The following is a 23168-nucleotide window of genomic DNA, read 5'->3' as shown; positions in this document are numbered from 1 at the left end:
GCTTTCAACTACTCTTTCTCTAAAACAGGAAGGGTCTTTTAGTGAGCAGGTACTCTACAAATCCTGAACATCCTAAATTGAACAGCAGGCTTATTTTCACTCACAAAACTGGATCTGGGCAAAGGGAATAGATTATGAAAGGTGGCACTTTCTCAAAAACAGGAAAATCAGCACAAGGTAATGGATGAGTTTGCACTGATACCAAGAGGCAGTCAAAAGAAAAGTCCTTTCTGTTACTCCCAGCTATTAATCACATTTGGGACTTAAGAGCTATTGCCCCAAAGTGTTTGGCAGAACCATTAAAACAAACTCACTTTTGGCAGAACAAAGAGAAATAACAAAAGCTAATGTATTTGTCATTGTATGCTCATCTGCAGTCATTTCAGCATTCAGGCTGTTAGGAAAGACAAAATCCAATGGTCCTTCCCATTCACCTAAATAATGAGACAAGGAAAAAAAACCAGTAATAGAATTCAAACACAAATATGTTCCATACTTTGAATCTTTTATTCATCAGAATATACAGAACATTATCATTTCCAGAGTTTCAACCAAAAAAGTGATTTAAGAATATATATATGTCAAATTTTGAAGACAGTAAGACACACTGCACATACTTTCCAAATTATGTACTGTGTCACTCTCAGTAAATAGGGGAACTTTAAAACCATTTCCATTTAGTAAACATTTTAAATGCAATTCTTTTCTCATTCTGTGTTCAGTAACTCCTGGGCATTCGAGTCTATCATTTACACAAGCATTGGAACCTAGAGAGATTTCCTTTAGCAGAGTTGTCAAGTCAAAGAAAAACAAATGTATAAAGATTTGTGAGATAGTTGTAGTTTGACAGAGAGCCCTGTGCACTTTTGGTAAAGAAACAAATCAAGTCCAATATATATATATTTTAGTCATTCTAGAATGACTGTCATAAAAACAAATAGAAGGGGTATCTATGGTGAAATACCACTTATCTTCTGCATTATATTACCACAGTCCATGTGCTGGGCATCTGCATTATCTTTTCAAATGCTACTGACTCTGTGTTAACACCAAATCTATTCCTCTACATTTGGCTTGCCATGTCCTAGCATGAATAAGGACTTAATCCAGAGATCACTTTGATCAACTGAAGTCTGGTTACTGACTTCAGTTACTTTTGAATCAAACCCACAATGAGGTCTCAGCACTATGCAGGATTAGGCTTCTGGTGTTTCTTGTATCTACTAAAAGAGCTACAGACTACCTCAGATCATATGTGGAAGGAATGAAATTATAAATCACTGGCAAATCATGACTAATCTTGCCATGGTGGTCTCATAGTGGTCTTCATGCTCTTACTCCTGTGGGGACTCTTTCTCCGATGGTGAAAGGCTGAACCCTCCAGACTCATCTGCCGCAGCTTAGAAACTGAATTGATGGATGCTTCTGCCACCACAGACCCTGATTTGGGTAAAAGACTCTCTCTCTGTGGAACAGGAAGAGGTGTTGAATCTGACTTTGGCTTGTCTTTTAAAGTTCTATTAAAGCCACTTGCAACTGCTCCTTCTACGCTGTCTCCTACAGACTTTGTACAATGAATACCAGGTTCTATTTTCTTCTCTTTCCATTCTTTTCTTAAGCTTCGAAGGTTTTCCAAAGCCTGATCCAGTTCAGCTTGTAACGCTTCTATTTCACTGGCTGCTTTATCTCGTTGCTCTCCACAGCCTTTGAGGGAATGCTCCAAAGACAGGAAGAACTCTTTTCCAAACCTTGACAGGGCCTCATCACCTTAAGAGAAAACAGGGCAGTGAGCAAACATTCCACATCAACCAGAACAATGAGGGAGATTTATAAGTGCTAGTAGTCACTTTAAAACATGAATGTATAAATCAGTAGAAGCTTTGACACTGTTTGGAATGTGTCAAGAAAGCTTTAAATCTCGTGCTGTAGATCACCTGGTTCTCTGCAGTTTGTGGTTCATCAATTATCTAGAAAAGCTAAAACTTGACAATACAGTATGTTCAGAGAACAGTTTCCTATTCTATTGGAAATCACAGTGACCTCGTACTGCAGTCAACATGCTTCTAGTCAAAGAACCCTGAATACCTTTCTCAAATTGGTCAGACAAATTACTTTAAGAAAAATGTGATCCCCATCTCCCATAGCATAAGATACTGCTTATAAACACATGAGTTTCATATTTAGTTGGTCAAAAAGGGTAATATCTTCCCTGCCTTTTTCCCTCCAAACAGCCAAGTAAAATTCTGATTTTTTATGAGCTTGTGTGTTTCTTCAGACCACCAGATCTGAAATACCTTGACATTTCATCAAGGGCAATGCAGAACCTGGGCAGCCATGGTGGAAATAATCACTTATTTTTCACAGTTTAGACAAGTAGTTCTCAACCTTTTGGCCCCACGGACCAGATGAGTATCTCAGAATAAGCCACGCAGCCCCTCACACCCAGATAGTTTCATAGTTTCTAGGGTCGGAAGGGACCTGAGTAGATCATCTAGTCCGACCCCCTGCCATGGCAGGAAAGAGTACTGGGCTCAAACGACCCCAGCAAGGTGTTCATCTAACCTCCTCTTAAAAACCCCCAGGATAGGAGCCAGCACCACTTCTCTTGGAAGTTGGTTCCAGATCCTAGCCGCCCTGACTGTGAAGTAGCGCCTCCTGATATCTAACCTAAATCTACCCTCTGCCAGCTTGTGACCGTTATTCCTGGTCACTCCTGGCGGTGCTCGGGGGAACAGTGACTCCCCCAATGCCTGCTGATCCCCCCTGACTAGTTTATAACAGGCCACAAGATCCCCCCTCAGCCTTCTCAAGGCAGATCCTGCCTTGCACTGCCCAAATTGGGCCCTGTGCCACCCCAGCCCCACATACCCAATCTAGAATGCAGGGCCAGGCTCTCCACCCAAAGAATCTCCCACAGCTTCAGAAATGTGACATCAGAAGAGCAAAAATCAATGCTGCCACTGTTCCTCCACCACCAAATGTTCCTATGGGGAGCCTTGTGGGGAAGACACAGCTATCTGGGCTGGATGAGGACCGTGGGTTTAGCACCTCTGGTTTAAACTCAAATGATAATAATGCCTGGCATAAAACAAGATTAGGATTATGGCACTTCTATTCATAATCAGTCCAATTCCAAATGCCAATAAGGAATGTTAATTTACCCACTTCATAGATTTGAGGTTTTTGTTGTTCTAGGCAAGTACAAAAGCAGACAATGTGTTACTTAGCAGAATTGTACAGAACTTTTTCCACTTTCATCCTGGATTTTGTGCTATATCAAAATGACTAGACACTCCATAATTCAAAGTTTCTAACTAATGTATCAGTATGCTAGAGTAGTGAATATACTTTCCTTTTTCAGTAAGTTTATTATTCAAAATATGTGTATTTTAATGAATCTATTCATTTCTTTCCCCCCCTGCATAATGCTGAGACTTAACAAGCAGCCTCTGGCAGGTCCATAATTCTCTCTTTCCTACATCCTACTTAGACAGATAAGGATTTACCCTCTTTCACAACTGGTAAAGACAAAGGGGGAGATAATAGCTGCATTACAGCCTGCTTACGCATACAATGTCCTGTACCACTCTGTCCCACCAATACAAGCATTCACATGGCTGTTTATCTATTATATCTATATCTATAATCTGCCTCTAAACTAGAGCCATGATTTGTTTCTGCTTCACAAAAAGCCTAAAAGCCTATGCAACTTCCACAGGATGATAAAACTTTGGGTGGCAGCATCATAGCTCCTACACCATCCTCTCTCACTAACAGTGTGTGGTGTATGAATGGAGTTTCTTTCCCTAAAAGCCCTGGCTACACTATTTCTTCAGAAATGAATAACAAACTGGAAACAAGGGACTCTTGAATCTGGCTGTTTGACTTGGGACAAACCACTTCCCCTCTCTATTACTCAATATTCTCATTTATAAAACTGGGACACTTTTAATCATAAAATCATACCTTGCATGTACTCCACATGGGTGAAAAGTAATGCATGTAAAGTGCTAAGAGTGTGTGAACACATAAGGCTTTGTATAAACACTATTTAGCTTTACTATTAACATACACCTGACCTCTCTACCATTCTTGCATCACAGCCCCTACTTTCTTAACATCTGGGTGCATCTACACATGCATAGTAATGTGCAGCAATAAATTCTGGTGTAAACTGTGTTGGAGTTCATTACTGCTGGGCACCACTTTTACACATATGCTCAGAACCACAGCGTGCTGGGCTGGGTTGGAGCAGCCCCAGCTGGTGACAACCCAGAGGGTCAGCCTGCCAGCTTGGGTTTGTTCCAACCAGTCTCAATGTGCTGTGGAGGGGCTGGCTGGGGCACAAGAGAGCTTCAGTGTGAAGCTAGTCAAACTCTGGAGCAGGACAGTACTTTTATTTACAAGTATCAACTGTTGCAGAATTAATTAATTAGTTTCCTGCAGCCTAATAAGGCCTCACATATATAGACACTGCAACATTTAACTGGAGCTAATTAGGCAATTCTGCCCTAAACGTCTCATGTAGATGTACCCACAGGAACCTTTTAAACTACTGCAGAGGTACCACTGTACTTCGGACACTGCAAATAGCCTCCACACCTTGGTTGCTTTTTAGCTACTTCGTATCAACATTCCTGAAACCCAGGTTGCTGATTCTCGACCCACTCTGCAAATAAAAAAGCCTTGCTAGCCTAAAATTTTGGAATTCGAAATATTTTTAAACCATATATATATCTTTCTCCACCTAACAGCCTGGCTGTTAACTTGAAGTCATTTGAACTAGTCAAGCCTAATAATGAAGAAGGAACTAGAATTTTTCTACTTCTAGGATGAGACTAACATGGTCAAGAATCCCTAAGGCAGCAACTTTGTACTTCCCTGATAATAGAAACCTGCCTTAAATTACCCAAGAAGAATCATCTCAGTGATCCATCCTAATCCTTGAGTAGCACAGAGCAGATACAGTGGCTTTTATGCTACATATACTCTGCAGAGCAGGGAAAACAGTATTTCAGACTCCCTTATGCAAGACCAAATGTGGATGGTGAATTTAGTAGGCGACTAACTTATTTTGCCTCAACATTAGAGCTTGTGAACGTCACTGTATTTATAGAGTCAGATCACAAAGCACTTCTACTTTAAATCTGTTTGCCTGTGAATTTGAATTTCTTTTGACAAACAACTGTTTTCTAACAGAACCTGTATCTCATACCAAAGGAAAATAGTTAAAGTATTCTGAAATAGGAAACAAAGCCAAAGAGGGCAAGTGATGCTAGTGTGAAAAGAAAACAAAGTTTAGATGTTCTAATTTCCAATCAGTTACAGTACATTGCACAGCAGCCATACCAATCATACAGATACTACAGAAGGCCAAATAAAATCAAGTACTATACACATGAACAAAGCAACACTGACACTGTCAGAAAGTAGAGGTGACAGGCATAACAGGTTCCCTCATTCCTCACTGCTGTAAGAAATACTGATAAATTACATCTTGAGCACACTCTGCCAAGGTCTTCTTACATCCTGGATAAGGCTGACAAGACTGAAGTTGAACACAACTGTGGGAAGACTTCAAAAGAATACTGAAATGCTACAGAAAATGAGAGAAAGCTGTTCTGAAAGACAAAGGCCAAAATCTGGGACTGGATTAAGTCTCCCACTTCACCTTAACATTTCAAGCATCCAGTGTTTCTGATTTTCACTACCTGTCACACCCCACACAACAGACATGAAAAAACTTACAACCAGATTCATGGGCAAGACCAGTTTGGTGTTTCCACTTCAGTATTAACAGAACATATTTTGAGCATAAGATGCCACTTAAAACAAATGTAAAGATAAAAGGAAGTACAGAACACTGATATAAGGAGAATAAACCTGAAACCTTCCTGGTTTGGAAGCTTCATGGACATTTCCGCAACAATCACTAAGGCTAGAGACAGACATTATACATAAAACAGTACAAGAGAATGGAAACTGCTTCAAATCTGTAACACAACAGAAGTTGAGTGCACAAAAACCTCTTTCAAAATGGCTGAAATCAGTTTAAGATAAACCTGGATGGCTGTAGTATCAGACTTAACTGATTTAGGTTAAATCAGTCTATTGAATCTCTCTTCCAGATCCCCTCCAGAGTCAAGTCAACTCAGTCCCCCAGCATCCCACAATGCTTTGCACCTCCCCCACAAACAGCCCCTGCTCCCTGCTCGCAGGGTGGGCAGGCTAGCCTTGGCCCAAGCTATTTGCTTCTGCTGAGCAAGGAGGCATGCTCTAGTGCCCCCAACCTCTGGCCTGGGCCACTGCAGGCATGTGGCTGCATTTCTGGAATCAAAAGTGAATGTCTATTCACTTGTTTCTTTGTTCAATCAACAAAGCCTGACTTACCTGTGAAGACTGAATCAATTCAACCTTGGGCTTTTAACTGTCTGTACTTAGCCTAAATTAAACATACAAGTAACACACGGGTGTAGGTTAAGCTATTCTTGTTGCTAGCACATAATATAACACCATAGCATGTTGCATGGCAAATCCTAACCCATGGTAACTCAAACATACACATACACCTCAGTTTTTAAGATTTGAGGGTTTGGTATTTTTTTTAAACAGCAGTAATCATATTGGTATCCAACCTTTTTTATTATTATTATAAAAGAGTAACTTTTAGCCAGCTTCCCCAGTAATGTAGGTTATTTTTATTTCTGCTCCCAGCTGTACTATTATTTATTATATACATCTCTGTAGTAATCTCTTAATCTGTAGGGGCATATTTTTTAGAGGCAGGTTAGGACCCATTATGAAAATTAAAAGTACTACTCCTGATGAATCAATGGGTTCAAGTTCAAGGCTGAGTGCCACCCCTGCTGGCTGCCCCACTCCTCCCTCCCTACAGGAGGGGTGAGGGCCATTGCTTGCTTCTTGTAACCTGGCTGCTCCATGGGCCAAAGCACCCAAAGAGGGGTTCACCATTTAAGTCAAACAGGATCAACTGCAGTAAAAGTTTTTTGTTGCTTGTTTGTTAAACTTTCAGTCCCTTCACATGTGCAAAAGTACATTATTTATTTCTAATTTGCAGAAATTAATAATGAAATCTCACAACCTCAGAAAGCTTACAGCTGACTATATCATGGGCATTTCTGCACCCTGATAAGCTCTGCAATGCTCAATGTTAAACAAAATTCTACATGCAAAGGGGTCTCCTCTTAAACCAAGTTGTACATAATCTAAGTTTCTGACTGCCAACAAGTGCAATGGCTCCTAGCAGCTAAGTAATTCATGGTTTCAGTATGTTCTGGAAAACAAGGTACCATTACGGACCCTTTTTGTTTTCACAACAAGGGCCTTCACAAAATATAGCCTTTGTGCCTCAGTTATATAGCAGTACTGTTACCATTTATGAAATGTGGTCATATGGCACTAAGTATATACGTTTAACTTTACCTCCTGCTATAAAAGTATAGTAACAACAATAAACGAAAAAATAAAAGGCCATGTCCTGTTGGCCTTTAGCCGTTTTAATCAGACAAACTCTAACTGGCCTCAAAAACTGTCTGATGCCCTTCAGATTGGCTCAGTAAAAATAAGGATATGGATTTACCCTAGTTTATTTTTTTTAAGGAAGCTGCTATATCTAACAAATTCAAAGGAAGTCACTCCTGGTTAACAATAACTTATTTTAATACGGTTTTACCACATTTTATTCAAATAATTGAAATATTCATATTAGAGTCTTACAAAAAGAAAGGAACGGAGCAGTTGGCAGGGTCTTTTAAGAATAACAATGTATGGTCCTGTGGTAAAACACTAGTGTGCAAAGTTGCACAGCTTCTACAAGCATTGTCCTGGGAAGTTTGGGGGTTTGATCAATTCAGTCGACCTGCCAATTAATGAGATTCTGCTAAGCAAGCCACTTTATTACACCTCCTTGTTAGGAACTGAAGTGGAGAAGAAGATAAGTACTGCAGAGATCAGTCATGGTATGGTGTAATTCCTATTTCTCCCTGTGCTTTAAGAAGAAAAAGTGGATGTTTTTTCTAATTTATTTATTCATAAGCCTCTCTGCTCAGGTGAAATCTGTTTCACTGAGATCCAGCATGGACACAGGTTTGCAGCTTAGCTTACTAAGGTAAAGGGATTAAATGATCTGCCTTTGGACACAAATCCTGGTCGTACTGTGAGTTGGTATGCATGGCTGACACTAAATATCATCATGATGTATGTCATTAGTGACCCAGATCAACTAACAGTGCTCTGTCCTAGAGAGAGACCTATGATGATCTTTGGCTGTCTTTCTATACCAATTCAATACACTGTATTTTTCAATGGAACTCGCTCCTAATTTTTTTACCAGTCTTTATTAAGAAAATAAGAGATGCCACATTGGGTCAGATCACAGGTCCATCTAGCCCTGTCTTCTGTTTCTCACAATGACACAGTAGGCGGCAAGGAGAAGAGCATTTATGCAGGGCCTATCCAAATAGATCCGTTTCCTGTCCCTCTCCCCTTACAGCTTCTAGCATTTAGATGCCTAGAAAGTCCCAATTTGGTGGTATGCAGGTCAATACCCACTAATGGATCTATCCTACATGAATCCACCTAATCCTCTTTCAAACCTTGTTAAATTGTCACCTTCTGAAACATCTTACGGCCCATCATATTATATGCTTTTCCACCAAGTTGCCTGCAAAAGAGTCCAACAGCCTGCAAGGTTGCTGTTTCCGTGTTTTATCAAATGTTCTATCCTGTAATAGGCCATTGGTTCAGGATGTTTCTAGAATTCATTGATACAAATACAGTTAATCACTGTAGTTAGTGTGGTCATACAAACATGATTGTGATGTTGGAAAGATACCTGGTGGACAGAAATGGAATCATTTAATCTGTAGCTAGTTAATATGGAGTTCTGTCTAAACAGATATAAAATCATTATTAGTGTGTGGACTAGACTAATTCCTTCTTTTCATTTGTAGTTCTTTCAAGATTACAATAATTAAACCCCTATTCTTTCCTTAAAGGCTCTCACAGTTGAAAACAGACTTAAGAAACCCATTTGAAAATTAAGAGCCTAATATTTTTCAGTTCATTACCATTACAATATAAATCTGAACGAACTCTATTTTTGAGTTTGCACTTACTAGGTCCCCTCTACACAGGGAGGTGATTGGATCTAATGTATGATCCACACATGCATAGCAGGAGGCATGATTGTGGCATTAGACTGAATCATGCTTTATTGCCAATGTAAGGGGAGCCCAATCCTGGGCACCCCCTGCATCAGCAAGAAGCAGGCACTCACAGCTGGGAGCCCCTTTTACTGAAGGGGATCCTAGCTGTGCAGACCACGTGCAGCTGGTACCTAGAGCCCCATCAGCTGCAGGACTCTGGGTCACAGATATGTGTGAGGCACAGCCAGGACCAAGAGCCCCATGTGTGCCCAGGGATTTCATGCACCATCCCCAAGCCCCATGTGTGCCCAGGGATTTCATGCACCATTCATGGCAGCTGAATGTTACAATCCCTGTGGCAATTGCCTTCCTTTGGCCCTCTGGTTTTGTACCCCACTGGGCACTTGGATCGTCCTGACCTGGGGTGGGTCTCCCTTCTACTTTCCTGCCACGTCTTGCTCATCAGGAAAATATTGATGGAAGGGGAGGTTCCTTCAGAGATGGGGTGCCCTTCCACCCTCAGGCTGGCTTGGTGCTATATTGAGTGGCTTGGGACTCTGCCTCCCCTACACCGCATCCTCTAGCTGACCAAATGAAGTCACAGTGATGATAATGTTCCCAGCTGCTGCATGAGACAGACTACTTCATTGTCCCCTTCCTGGGCATGGGACAACTCTACCCACCACTTACTTATACAGTCCATGATGCCGGGGTTTCACCCTTGGGCATCCCAGTCATGACCTGCTCTCCAAGCCTGGGTCAGGGTAGCCCAGCTGGTCTTCCCACTCTGATTCTCCCTCTGAAATATGTTTGGGGCCACCTGGCTTCCCTCACCAGGAAGCCAGGTGGGCTGTACCAGTATTCTCCCTTGCCGGGTCTCATTTCCAAAGAAAGGAAAACGAAAAGAAGAAAACGAAAGATCAAAAACACCCCAGGGTGCCTCCAGTGGTGCTGAATGGGGAGTTGGATTCACATGTTCAGTGTCCTGTATCCAGGCTAAGTCTTAAGTTGAGTCCCACCAATCAGACATGTACCCTCCACTCTCTGAATTCTGTGTAGAACAGTCAAAATCCAGCATGCACCATATAACTAGAGGCAAGAAGTTTCTGGAGGAATTGAACTCTCAACCTTGATGAAGTCATGGCCTACTTTTAAGGTCTGGGCATGAGCAGTGTATAATGGTAACGGAACTGTTTATCAATGTTGATGTGTTAATTAATAAAGATAATGTTGCTTGTATTGAGTTGAAATAGTTTGCAATGATTAGATCATTGGGCAAATGACAGGTGGCATGATTAGAAGGCTAAATGCTGTATGGAGCGGCTAGCAGGGGCTCGGGCTTGGCCTTGCTCTCACTCAGGCTGGACAGTTCTGACTCTGGGCTCTCAGGGAGTTCAAGTTCATCGAGTGCAGGTTCCTTGCTTTGACCTGGTTGTTGGGAAGCTACAGTTGGGTAAAGTATCATCCTTTCCTTATTTGAGGTGCCGAGTACCTAAGCAGGAAAAAAGCTAGAAGTCCTCAGGGACTGTCAGATGGTTTCTCCTGCTGACTTCGCTGAGGGTATTCTTGTATGCCTCCTGTGGTTACTGGCTTGTCTGTGAAGTTGCACAGCAGTTAACTGTGTATTGACCAAAGCTCATTGTAATGTGTAGTTGATTGGTTGTGTGACCAGAGACATTGGGTTTGGGATGCACGTTGGGTTATTGTCCCACTGAGTTTATTTTATTGTGTTGCGGTTCAGGTGTTACGTGAATATTGCACCAGGTAGTTGTTGCACAGGTTTTGTTGTGTAATACAGCTTATATTGCTCAACCTACCTGTGTTGTAGCATGTAGTTACTCTTTCCAATTCTGAATGAGGTCAGGTAGTAGATCAATGCTCAGAGAAATTAACTTACTTTAAATGCCCCAAACCTGACTACCTCTGGGTCATAGAGGATTAACAACCCTCTAAATTAATTAGTTAATTGGCATCCCCATGGGTGGTCCTTCATCGGGAGCAGAGGCCCCTCTGGGTCTCCTTCAGTCTAGCTCTTTGGCAGCCCCTTGGCATTCTTGTTGGATCCCGCTGGGTCTGCAGGGGAGGGCTGTACTGCCGCTGCTCCCTCACTGCTAGCTGCCCCTTGCTGGAGCCCCATATGCCTTTTTATGTCATCAGACATGCTCCTCCCCACACGCAGGGAAAGCATGCTCTTAAAACAGTGCGGGAATACTGCATGTACCCCCACTTCTTGGGCTCAGCTTGCTGAAGGGAAGGTAAGCCAACCTTCAGCACTTTCTGGGCCTTGATTCCTTGATGGTTGGGGATTATTGTGGGGGAATCCCCCCTGCTCCTGGGGTACCCAAGAGCCTCATCTCCACACATGGCAACACCAGCTTTAAGTCATATGGGGATTTCCCTGGGACAGCTTCATATCCCCTATTGCCTACAGAGCAAAAATGACTTATTCCGGGCTGAAGTCTGCTTGCTACTGTGAAGTGTTCAGTGTCTAGATTTTGTAGCGTCTTTTTCTGCTGCGGAATGTATGAACTCAAATAGCAGCTGCATATGCTCTGTCAGCTTGAATACCCTTCCTCTCCCCAAGAAGTCTGATCACAAACTGCCAGATGAAAAGATCAGAAACTGCATACAATTATTTCATGCTTGGGAGATTTTCCTAAATGGATTTAATAGGTCCCAGTTCAGTTAATTGAAGAATTATGAAAGAATTTAAAAACATAACAACAAATCAGTCAATACACTTGCTACTACTTAACCAAAAAATAACAATAATGCAATCTGCAAGTATTTATCGAGCGCTGTGTATAATATGCAGAATCCATGCCATTGTCTTTGCAATAATAATAATAATAATAATAATAATAATAATAATAATAAAGCTGTAAACTTAAGAGGTGTCTGTCAGCTGTGAATTTCATTTTATGTACTGCTGTTTTACAAATGGAAAAACTGAAGCATAGAAGTCATATAACTGGTCTATTATGCAACACACTCAATGGCAATGCTACAACTATTGATCCCAGATCTCCTGATTCCCAAGCTCAGTTAAGCCCCTAAAACGATGTTTCTCAGATAGTGACAAATGATTGCTTTCCCCATTCCAAAGGATTCACATTAAAAAAATGAATTTAGCATGTGGAAAGAGCGCTGCTGCTACAGCACTGACTGCCTCCAGCCCATACTTATTACATTTTTGAAAAAGCAGATTTTCATGCTCTCCCCCCTGTATACTTGGAAAGAACTCCTTTTTAACACTGGCTAAGCTACCTCAGCATCCTCCTTCAAATCTCTCCTTAAAACAGCAAGTAACCTTGCTGTTATCCCTACAGAATGCTCAACAGCAATTTGACACACTGATCCAACTGCCTATCATGCCAATTCCCACCCCCTCCTGACATTGTATGCCCATGCAGGCATCCCATCATTACACCATATGCCTGTAACCCCATCCCTGACCCCTCCACTCCCCACAATTCCCTGTTGCACCATGCACCAAAGGCTCACCCTTAGTTTCCTTGCATATGCTTGTGTGAGGGAGAAAAGGAGCTGGCGGGCTCCGCACGCACACAAGCCCAGAACGCTGGGCGGGAACTCACCTCTTCCAGGTGCACAACAGAGGGAGGAGCCGAGTCAGCCAGGGACGGCCTAAAAGGGACACCGGCGCCAGGCCGGCACAGGGCGGAACCGGAAGAGGGCAACAGAGGAGCTGACACCAGCGGGAGCATCCTCGGATGGATGTGAGCCTTTCTGAGACACGGCCAGACCTTTTGGGGTAAGGGTAAGCCCCAGCGGGGCTTGTGAGCCCGGGCAGCTGGCACAGGGAGGCTGCGGACTGTTTGATGCTTCCTGGGAGCGGCTGGGGCCCGGCCGGGCCAGTTACCGTATAGACTCTAATAGAGGAGCAGGCACCGACTGAGAGACTGTCACTCCGGTACTGAGGGGCTGAGCAGTCTCGGGGAGCCTGAGAGAGGGCTGAAGCGTTCTTTGAGAAGTGGGGAAGGGGTCCCAACCCCGCAGCATACAGGGGAAGAGAGGAGAACAGCTGCTGAGGATTGAAGCAGTCTCCAAGCTCTGTGGAATTCCTGGCCATACCCTTTTGTGTTGATCTTTGCTTTTGTTTTATGAACAAACGGGAATAATATCCTGATACGCGGCCTTCCCAGGTAGGCGGCCACGTCCCAGTGGAACGGGCGAGGGTGTAGGGGTGGCGGAGCCCTCAGCGACGTGGGATCCCCGAGAACTTAAGGAGTCTCACCTTTGGACTGACGTGCGCTGGACAAATTAAACTGAACCGGATTATCATCAAAGTCATGGCAGGTGAGGCGGGCGCATGCAAGCTACATGTGAGCGACTCTTTGGCAAACGGGAAGCAGTCCGGACACAGGGAGGCGGTGGTGACCCTGAAGTCACACCCCTGCCCCCTGACACTGATGCACTGGCTGGGAACCGACAGCGGCCTCTCAGGCCATACTAAAGGATCCAGATGGAGCACCAGCCTGGACTAACGGGGACAGAATCATTGCAACAAGCAATGAACTTGATGGCCCAAGTGCTGCAGCAACAACAGCAGCAGGCCATGAGACAAACAAGCCTACAGGAGCATTTACTCCAGCATCAGGTGTGGGCACAGAGGGGTCCGTGGGATTTCTGGATGCCTAAAATGTCCAAGGAAGATGACCCCGGAGGCCTTTCTGGAGACATTTGAGAGGGCAGCCCTAGCAGCAGGAGTAGAGAGAGCAAAATGGGCTGGCCATTTGGGAGTCCTGCTAATTGGGGAGGCGCAAGCAGTGTACAGGGCTATGACCCAGGTGGACACTCAGGACTACGACAAGGTTAAGGCCGAAGTATTGAAGAGGCTAGACATTACACCAGAGAGGCACCGCCAGGCCTTCCGAAAGGAGAAATCGAGTATGCCGAGGGCCCCTCGCTTATTCCTTGCTGAGCTAATGAACAAGTGGCTTAGACCAGAGGCAGTCTCGAAAGAGGAAATCTGTGATCAGATCCTCTTAGAACAATTTATAACCGACCTAGACGAGGACACACAGAAGTGGGTATGGTGCCACTGCCCCTCTTCTTGAGAGGTCCTGCAGCTGGCAGAGCAGTTCGATATGGCCCAAGGGGATTGCCGCCAAGCCAGAAGTATGAAGGGACAGGCCACAACTGTGAAGCAAGACAAAGGGAGCAAGGGAAATAGGAAAGGAAGCCCTCCCGACCTAACATGCTTCTTATGTGGGCGAAGAGGACATATTGCCAGGAACTGCCCTCAGGGTTTTCAGCCAAGGTTGGCTAAAGGCCCAGAGTTCCCCGACAGTGGGGCAGAGGCGGGGGAAACCCCAGAAGTGGAAGCGATGGACTGCGGGGTGGGCAGTCACGGAGCCAATAAGATCCAACCCCTACCTGAAGTACGGGTGTGGGTAGGAGGGCGTCCCGTCCAGGCTGTCGTTGACACAGGGTGCGCACAGTCTCTAGTGCGTCCCTCACTGGTCGAGTGGAAGCAAGCACGAAGATGCACCAGAGTACATATGCTATGTCTTCACAGATAAAGGTCTTATGTGGAAAGACGGCTGTTAGAGGTGCAAGTGAAGGTGATTCGGCGGCGGATACTGGTGGGTTTCGATGAAGGGATCCTGTACCCTATGATCTTGGGCCGAGATTGGCCTGAAATATATGAAGTAATAGCCTCGCTTCAGGGGCACGAGAATCCGAGAGAGGGACTCGTTGGAACCGAGGCGGACACACCAGACGACATGGAGGTGGAGGCTTTAGCCAACACTAGTCGATTCCGAGAGGCTCAAGAGGGTGACGAGGAGCTGCTACCATTTTGGGAGGTCGAATCAGCGAGACCCGCCACACAGGTAATGTCCCCCGATCAGGAAAAACTGGTTCCCCAGGTGGAAATTAGGAAGGGGTTACTGTACAGGATCAAACGGGGCAGGGCCGAAGGAGAGGAAGTTGCCCAACTGGTTATACCCTGATCCTATAGAGAGCCCCTCTTGTGACTAGCCCATAGGAACCACCTCGGGGGACATCTGGGGAAACACAAAACAGAGGCTCGTTTAGCTCGGTGGTGCTTCTGGCCCCATATGTATGAGGACATTGAGGAGTATTGTAAGACTTGCGAGGCATGCTAGAGAGTGAGCACCCACAAGCCCCCTAAGGTGCCCTTACAACCAATGCCGATGGTACGGGAACCTTTTGCTAGGGTAGCCTTAGACGTCGTCAGCCCGCTGCCTCAGAGTGTCGCGGGGCACCAGTTCATGCAGGTGCTGATCGACTACACGACCCGTTTCTCGGAAGCTATTCCCTTGAGAGCTGTCACAGGGCCCAAGGTGGCTGAAGAGCTGATGAAGTGGGTGGCTAAGTTTGGAATCCCGAGAGAGATTATTACAGACCAGGGATCCAATTTTATGTCCTCGGTGTTAGGAGCCTTGTGTAGGGTGCTACAGATTTGCCACTTAAAGACAGCTGTATATCACCCCCAGACCGACGGTCTGGTAGAGCATTTTAATGAGATGTTAAAGGGGATGCTGCGCCGGTGCGCCCAAGTCGAGCCTAAGAAATGGAACCTGATGGTCCCATCCCTACTGTTTGCTATCAGGGATGCCCCTCAGGCATCGTTGGGATATTCGCCTTTTGAAATGACATTCGGGCATAGACCTCGCAGCCTGCTAGACACTGTGAGGGAGGAGTGGGAGACAGACCCAAACTCAGGCAGGGGAGCCTCTGAGTACATCCGAGATCTACGGGAACGTCTACAGGTAGTGAGGGAGATGGCTCAGGACAATTTGGAACGAGCCCAAGATAGACAGAAGGAGAGGTATGACATCCAGGCGAAGGCCCGAGAATTAGAGGTGGGACAAGAAGTGCTCGTTCTGCTACCTAGCTCAACCAGCAAGTTTTTAACATGCTGGCAAGGACCGTTTAGGATCACGAGAAAAGTAGGCCCCGTGGATTATGAAGTGCTACACCCAGGGGCTAAAAGAGAGTGACAGATATACCACATTAACCTCCTCAAGGAGTGGCATGAGCCTGAGGGACTATTAATTTCTCCCGACCCCGAGGCGGATGAATGGGGGTAACCCAGAAAGCTCCAAGGACCGAGATCAAATCCCAGTGGGAGGGCAATTGCAGACTAAACATCTACAACAGTTGCGAGAATTAGTGGGAGAATTCAAGGATGTCTTCACGGAGCAGCCAGGGAAGGCAGCCAGAGCGGAGCACAAAATTATCACCAAGGAGGGACAGATAGCGCGGGAAAAATGGCGCAGGATCCCTTATCATAGGTACCAGCCTATAAAAAGGGAACTAGAGAAAATGCGGGAGCAAGGAATTATTACGCCATCCTGTAGCCCATGGCGCAGTCCCCTAGTAGCAAAACCAGACGGGAGCTTGAGGCTCTCCACGGACTTCTGAAAATTAAATGCCCTATCCCAGTTCGACGCATTTCCTATACCCCAGGTCAGTGAACTGGTAGAACGCATAGGCCAGGCGAAGTTCGTTTCTACCCTTGATTTATCAAAGGGCTACTGGCAGATCCCATTAAGGAAGGAGGACCAACAAAAAACAGCATTTGGTACACCATGGGGCCTGTTTGAGTTCAAAAGAATGCCCTTCGGGCTTAATGGAGTGGCAGCCATGTTTCAAAGGCTGACGAACTGGGTCCTCATGCCCCATCAAAGCTACGCTGCAGCCTATATAGACGATATCGTAATATATACGGAGATGTGGGAGCAACATCTGAAATCCCTAAGGGCCGTCTTACTCGAACTAAGGCAAGTGGGGCTAACAGCGAACCCCAAGAAGTATGCCCTACGAAAAAGGGAAACCAAGTATCTCCGGTTCTTTGTCAGGCAAGGTCGCGTAAGACCCCTCACGGATAAAGTAAGAGCCATTAGGGACTACGCAGCTCCAGCAACCAAGAAGCAGATGCAGACCTTTCTGGGGCTGGTGAGCTATTATACGAGGTTCGTTCCCAAGTTCGCCGAAATAGCTAACCCTCTGGTTGAGACAACAAAAGGCTGAAAAATTGGTAACATCGAGCGGAACGAGAAGCGACGAAAGGCATTTGAAAACCTAAAAGGGGCCTTGTGTCAGGAAGTGATACTCCATACTCCCAATTTTACTTTCACGTTACAGACAGATGCCTCAGCCTACGTGCTCAGAGCGGTACTGTCCCAGGAGGTGGACGGAGCAGAGCGGCTGGTAGCCTACGCCAGCCGAAAACTCAATGACCATGAGAAAAGGTACTCCACTATTGAGAGGGAATGCTTAGCTATTCAGTGGGGGTTGGACTACTTTAGATACTACCTCTTAGGGCGCAAGTTCAAATTAGTCACTGATCACACCCCTTTGAAATGGCTAAACACTGCCAAGATGGATAATGCCCGCATCATGCGGTGGGCACTGGCTCTCCAACCCTTCCGGTTTTGGGTGGCATATAAGCCGGGGAAGGCGAACACCATGGCCAACTTTCTGTCAAGGTGTGACGAGGAGAACCTCAGAGCCAAGGCAGAGGAAGTGGAGGGACGAAGGCAGGCAAGAGGCACGCCTGGCAACATCTTGAGGGGCGGGATATGTGAGGGAGAGAAGGAGCCGGCGGGCTCTGAGGCTCCCCGCCCCGGCGCAATCGTGCTAATCGCACGCACACAAGCCCAGAACACTGGGCGGGAACTCACTTCTTCCAGGAGCACGAGAGAGGGGCCGGTGCGCGGTGGAACCGGAAGAGGGCAGCGGAGGAGCTGACACTGCTGGGAGCATCCTCGGACGGATGCGAGCTGTCCTGAGATGCGGCCGGACCTTTTGGGGTAAGGGTAAGCCCCAGCGGGGCTTGTGAGCCCAGGCAGCCGGCACAGGGAAGCTGTGGACTGTTTGACGCCGCCCGGGAGTGGCTGGGGCCCAGCCGGGCCAGTTACCGTATAGACTCTAATAGAGGAGCAGGCACCAACTGGGAGACTGTCACTCCAGTAGTGAGGGGCTGAGCAGTCTCGGGGAGCCTGAGAGAGGGCTGAAGCGTTCTTTGAGAAGTGGGGAAGGGGTCCCAACCCCGCAGCATACAGGGGAAGAGAGGAGAACAGCTGCTGAGGATTGAAGCAGTCTTCAAGCTCTGTGGAATTCCTGACCGTACCCTTTTGTGTTGATCTTTGCTTTTCTTTTATGAACAAACGGGAGTAATATCCTGATACGTGGCCTGCCCGGGTAGGCGGCCACGTCCCGGTGGAACGGGTGAGGGTGTAGGGGTGGCGGAGCCCTCAGCGACGTGGGATCCCCGAGAACTTAAGGAGTCTCACCTTTGGACTGACGCGCGCTGGACAAATTAAACTGAACCGGGTTATCATCAAAGTCGTTGCAGGCGAGGCGGGCGCGTGCAAGCTACAGGTGAGTGACCCTTTGGCAAACGGGAAGCAGTTCCGACACAGGGAGGCGGTGGTGACCCCGAAGTCACACCCCCCGCCCCCTGACAGCCTGTCCACTTGCATCCCTCTGTTACCTCTTGTTTCATACATAGATTGTAAACTCTTGGGGACCATCTTTTTCCCTTCTGAATAAAGCCTTAGTCAACAGCATCGTGGCCCATGACAAACTACTAGACACTATGTTAATGCAAATACATGATAAACACCAATGCATGCCACAACGTGGCTCGTCTCCGTTCTATAAAGCAAATCTCTAATAGGTCTGAGCATCTTAGAGTAGACCAAGGTTGTCAACTTCCAAGCAGCCAGGGGACAAACACCCTATATGGGCTGCACCAGGCCAAGCCACAACTCCCCTGGGCTGCACACCCCACAGGTAACCTGCACTGTGTGCTTACCACCACAACACAGAACACCCATATCCCTCTCCCACTATTTCATTGCAGGCCTGCAACACCCCTCCACTACACCATGAGCCCAAGTAGGCACCTTATCACTACACCATGAACCTGTGCCCCCCTCCCCAACCTCTCACCCCCCACTGTACCTTATTCCACAGGTTTACCTTCAGTTCCCTGCTTTCTGCCCTGGGTTGGGGGCACAGTGCAGCAGCTGGAGGAAGGAAGGAAATCCCAGAGACTCTGGTTGCTGTTGTAGCTGAAGCAAGGGGGGGAAGGGGAGAGGGGGGAGCGGTTGCCAGGCAGGAGCCTGGAGGCTGCAATTTAAATCGCTAGTGGGCCATACGCGGTCACCAGCGTATGGGTTAGACAGTCAATAAAATGACAAATCACTGTCATGAGATGGATACTCAACCACTAGGAAGCTGGACTGCCAGCTTCATGTATGCTACTGGAAGTACAATTATTGTTTTATTTCTATGCAAGTCCTAATATGTTTGAATTTATTAGAATACTAGCTTATAGTAAAATTGCACAAAAATACCCATGAGTCTCACTGCATTCAGAAATACAGCTCCCCTGAAAAACCAGCATTTTACAATAACAGTAGCATCTTAATTACTCTTCTCGAACACACCTGTGGGGTCCGAGTGTGATGGCTCACAATCTTAGCCTTCAACATTTATCTCAGTTTATGCATGGCAACTGCTGCTCCTTTAGAGATGCAATATTGGAAAAAAGCTATTAAGTGAAAAGTTCAGCTCTCTAGAACAGTGTTTCTCAACCTTTTAAGTAGCAAGTACCCCCTATCTTCTGAAAATTTTCAGAAGTACCCCAACACTCAATTGTCCAGGGGATTTTATACTTACAGACTAATGTGTGCCATATGTTGGAAGAAGGGCTGTGTATATAAGGCTGTGATATGACAGATGTCTGATCTGGTGTGGGTAGGGTTGCCACCTTTTACACCAGGGATGCACAACTCAAGTATGTACCTGGGCCACAGGTGATGTTGGCCAAAGGTAGGAGGCCCAAACCCAGTGCTGCACAAAGCATGACATGCCAAATTATTACTGGGAAATTTAAAGTGCCATGCAATGTGCAGCGCACCAAATTTTTTGCCATAGTTTTGAGAGGAAAAGAGGGTGATAGAGGAAAAGAGGGCGAGAGAGAGTTTTAGGGTACCCCCTGCCTGTGTTTCGCATACCCCCAAGGATATGCATACCACAGGTTGAGATACTATGCTTTATAACAATCTGTGCCTAATACTCATGTGCTGCAGACACTAACCTATGTACATGCAGGAAGACATATACAAAAAGGTTCCAGGCCAACTGCTGTCACATAGATGGTTGCAATCATTGAATCTGAGCTACAACCAGGTACTGTAAGTTTGACACCAATGCTTAGCAGAAGTTTGAGAATGACTGATGTGTAGGCATGTTGCTACTATCTCCTTATGTTAGGTTTGGTGGTGCTGGTGGTGATTTTAGAAAGTTTCTGCTAATTCATACTGATGACGAGACTTTCACAGATATGCATGCTCTCTGCAAATACAGCTAGTCCTCACTTAATATCGTAGTTATGTTCTTGAAGAATGCAACTAAGCAAAACAATGTTAAGCAAATCCAATTACGTCACAGTAGTTATCTACTAGGAGGTGGCAGCCAAACAATGTTATAACCAAACATTGCACAAATTTAAACAAGTATGTTCTCTAATAAATCAGCAACATAATGAAACAATGTTAACCAGGGCAATGTTAAGTGAGGAGTACCTATATATGAAAATGATTGGTGGGCATGCTGCCTATTGCCATTTTTCTTTCTGGGGATTATTATAACAGAGCACTTCTACTAAACAATCAATTAGAAATGATTAAAAAGAGGAGAGATGGAAGTCAGATAGTATAACAATCATGTTTACTAAATTGCATATACTTAAAGTCAAGGGGGCTCCTGATACACACCCTTCTATAACAGGAGATCGTTGCAATGTTTTAAAGTTCCCAGTAACTTTTTCATACAAAGCCAGAAAATAGAGGTAAAATTAGTGAAGGGGACCGTGCATAAGTGACTGAAGTATCAGAGGTGGAATGGAAATAGTGGGGAGAGTTGTTAGTTGATATTTACAAACAATACAAGATAACAGGATTATCAGTGGTAACAAGAAAGAGGCGCTCAAACAGCATATGAGGAGTCTGAATTATTGCACAATGAACTGTGTAGGGGAAGCGTTAATGTTACAAGCCCATGGACTATAACTTCACAGGATGAAGGCTATAAGGGAGGCATCTTGTCTGACATCCTGTAACGTAGAGAGGCCATGGAACCTCAATTAGTAATTTCTGCATCAAGTCTTTAAGCTTCTGTTTGAGCTATAGCATCTCTATCCAGACTTCATTTAAAGACTTTCAGTAACAGAGAAAACACCTTATCCACTTAGCCAGCATTATCAGTCTAGTAAAATTTAATGGTCACTGAAATTCACCAAAAATATAAACTTAAGGAAAAAGACTCTATAGTATTTGGGTACAACTTTAAGATTTATAATAAAAATTAAAAAAAAAAAATCAAACTACAGTAAGATAAATTTGGTTCACATCTACAGCAATATAAATCTGAAGAATCTCAACTGACATTACCTCAACTTTTGAGGATTTCATTGAGAACAGATTAAATCTCCATGATTAGCATATGAAAAACACACAGAAGAATGTGTTTCTTTATGTGACAAATGCTTTGTTTTCACAAATTCAAGAAATACTTGAAAAAGCCACTTTCATTCCTTGCTGTACATGCTGAACAAGTAAAATTCTTACCTTCGTGCTGCTGATGTTTTGATGGAGTTAAAGTGTCAACTGCATCTTGGATTTGTTCAGCATTGTTTTTAAAAACAATGAGAAAGTCTTTCAAAGTGGCCTCTGAAGCTTCTGCTTTAAGATTTATGTAAGAAGAAAGAACATCTGCAAGGAAGAAGAGGCAGGGGAAGTTACCAACTGTACTCCAGAGAGCAATCTGTGACTGACAGCCATAAAACAAGCATAGTATAGAAAATATTTGACCTTTTGTTCAGCATTTCCTCTCAGGAAGTCTGGATGGATAATATAACTGTGTGTCTTTAGATATACATGTGAACGCAGAGGATGCATCCACACATGCAAGTATGTACACTTTCAGCAGCTCAAATAGGAGCTCCACAAACCTGAGCCGGAGATTTTTGCCTCAGAGCATGTGCCCGGACATGCACTTTGGTGTGAGGCAAGTTGTGCCATTTGGGGCAAAATAACTGTCACAGGGACACTAAGGTGGCCTGTTCCTAGACAGGAAGAAGGGTAGCTGCCAATCACAAGGGGAACCCAGGTGATGGTTGCCAGGACAAACGAGCTGGTCACGTGATCAGAAGGGGGCAGGGCCGGGCCCTTATAAACAGCCCCAGGCCGGAGCCTATTTTTGCAGTTCCCTTCTGGCAGCTGGAGGAGCAAGAGCTCTGCAGTGGAGTTGAGCGGAGGCGAGCACACTGATGGAACAAGTAGCTGTATCATGGCACTGGTGGAGAGAACCCCGACTAGGAGGTTTTACTGGAAAGCCAGGTGGGGCCTGGACCTTATGTTATAGCCAGAAGGCTTATTGTTGTGTTGTAGCCGGTTGGCTCATGGAGTTGTGTTCCTTGTTTGATACTGTTATACCGGAGGACCGGGTGAGGCTGTAGGGGTGCGAGGAGGCCTCACAGCGGCTCCCCAGCAGCTTGGGGGTTCCTGGTGCCTTGTGTGGGCACACAAGTGGTGCCTTGGAAGGCACAGCTGTTCAGTGCCGAGGCGGCACAGTGGATAGCCCGGTATGGGCGATAGTGAGAGGCCCGAGTAGGGCAGAGGACCCCGACCAAGGGTCCTAGCACCAGAGTGAAGCCTGTAGGGACCCATGTTGGGTTCCAGGTGTGGGAGCCACACAAGTGGAAGCCTAGGGTGGGTGCTGTAAAGGCGACGAGCCCGGCGAGGGCGAGTCAGTGGTTATATAGAGCCCAGAGAAGGTGCCGAGAAGCCGTAGGAGCAGGCGCATATTTAAGAGAGGCCCCAGGCAGGGCATGTGTATAGAGAGAAACCCCATTGGGGGGGGAGGCGTGTGGCTGACCAACTCCCCGAGAGGGTACAGACAGGAAAGAGCCCCTGAGACGCTCCACTACAGTGAGAA

At 45.6% G+C, this 23168-nt stretch overlaps 1 protein-coding gene across 2 annotated transcripts in view; it reads right to left on the bottom strand.

Annotated features, from left to right (window-relative positions):
* Nucleotides 1-488: 488 nt before the first annotated feature.
* The window catches only part of LOC149868273 (uncharacterized), a 205758-nt gene continuing 183078 nt past the window's right edge, over nucleotides 489-23168 (bottom strand). For both annotated transcript variants that reach the window (XM_090038323.1, XM_090038324.1), the window contains 2 exons: nucleotides 21800-21943; nucleotides 489-1767 (listed from right to left, as the gene is read on the bottom strand). In XM_090038323.1, coding sequence (XP_089894449.1) covers nucleotides 1295-1767; nucleotides 21800-21943 — 617 coding nt within the window. In that variant the 3' untranslated portion in view covers nucleotides 489-1294. The remainder of the gene's footprint in view (nucleotides 1768-21799; nucleotides 21944-23168) is intronic.

Source organism: Crocodylus siamensis, chromosome 3 (assembly GCF_052110815.1).
Source record: "Crocodylus siamensis isolate JL-2025a chromosome 3, ASM5211081v1, whole genome shotgun sequence".
Lineage (NCBI taxonomy): Eukaryota > Metazoa > Chordata > Crocodylia > Crocodylidae > Crocodylus > Crocodylus siamensis.
This window is presented reverse-complemented; position numbering and strand designations above follow the sequence as displayed.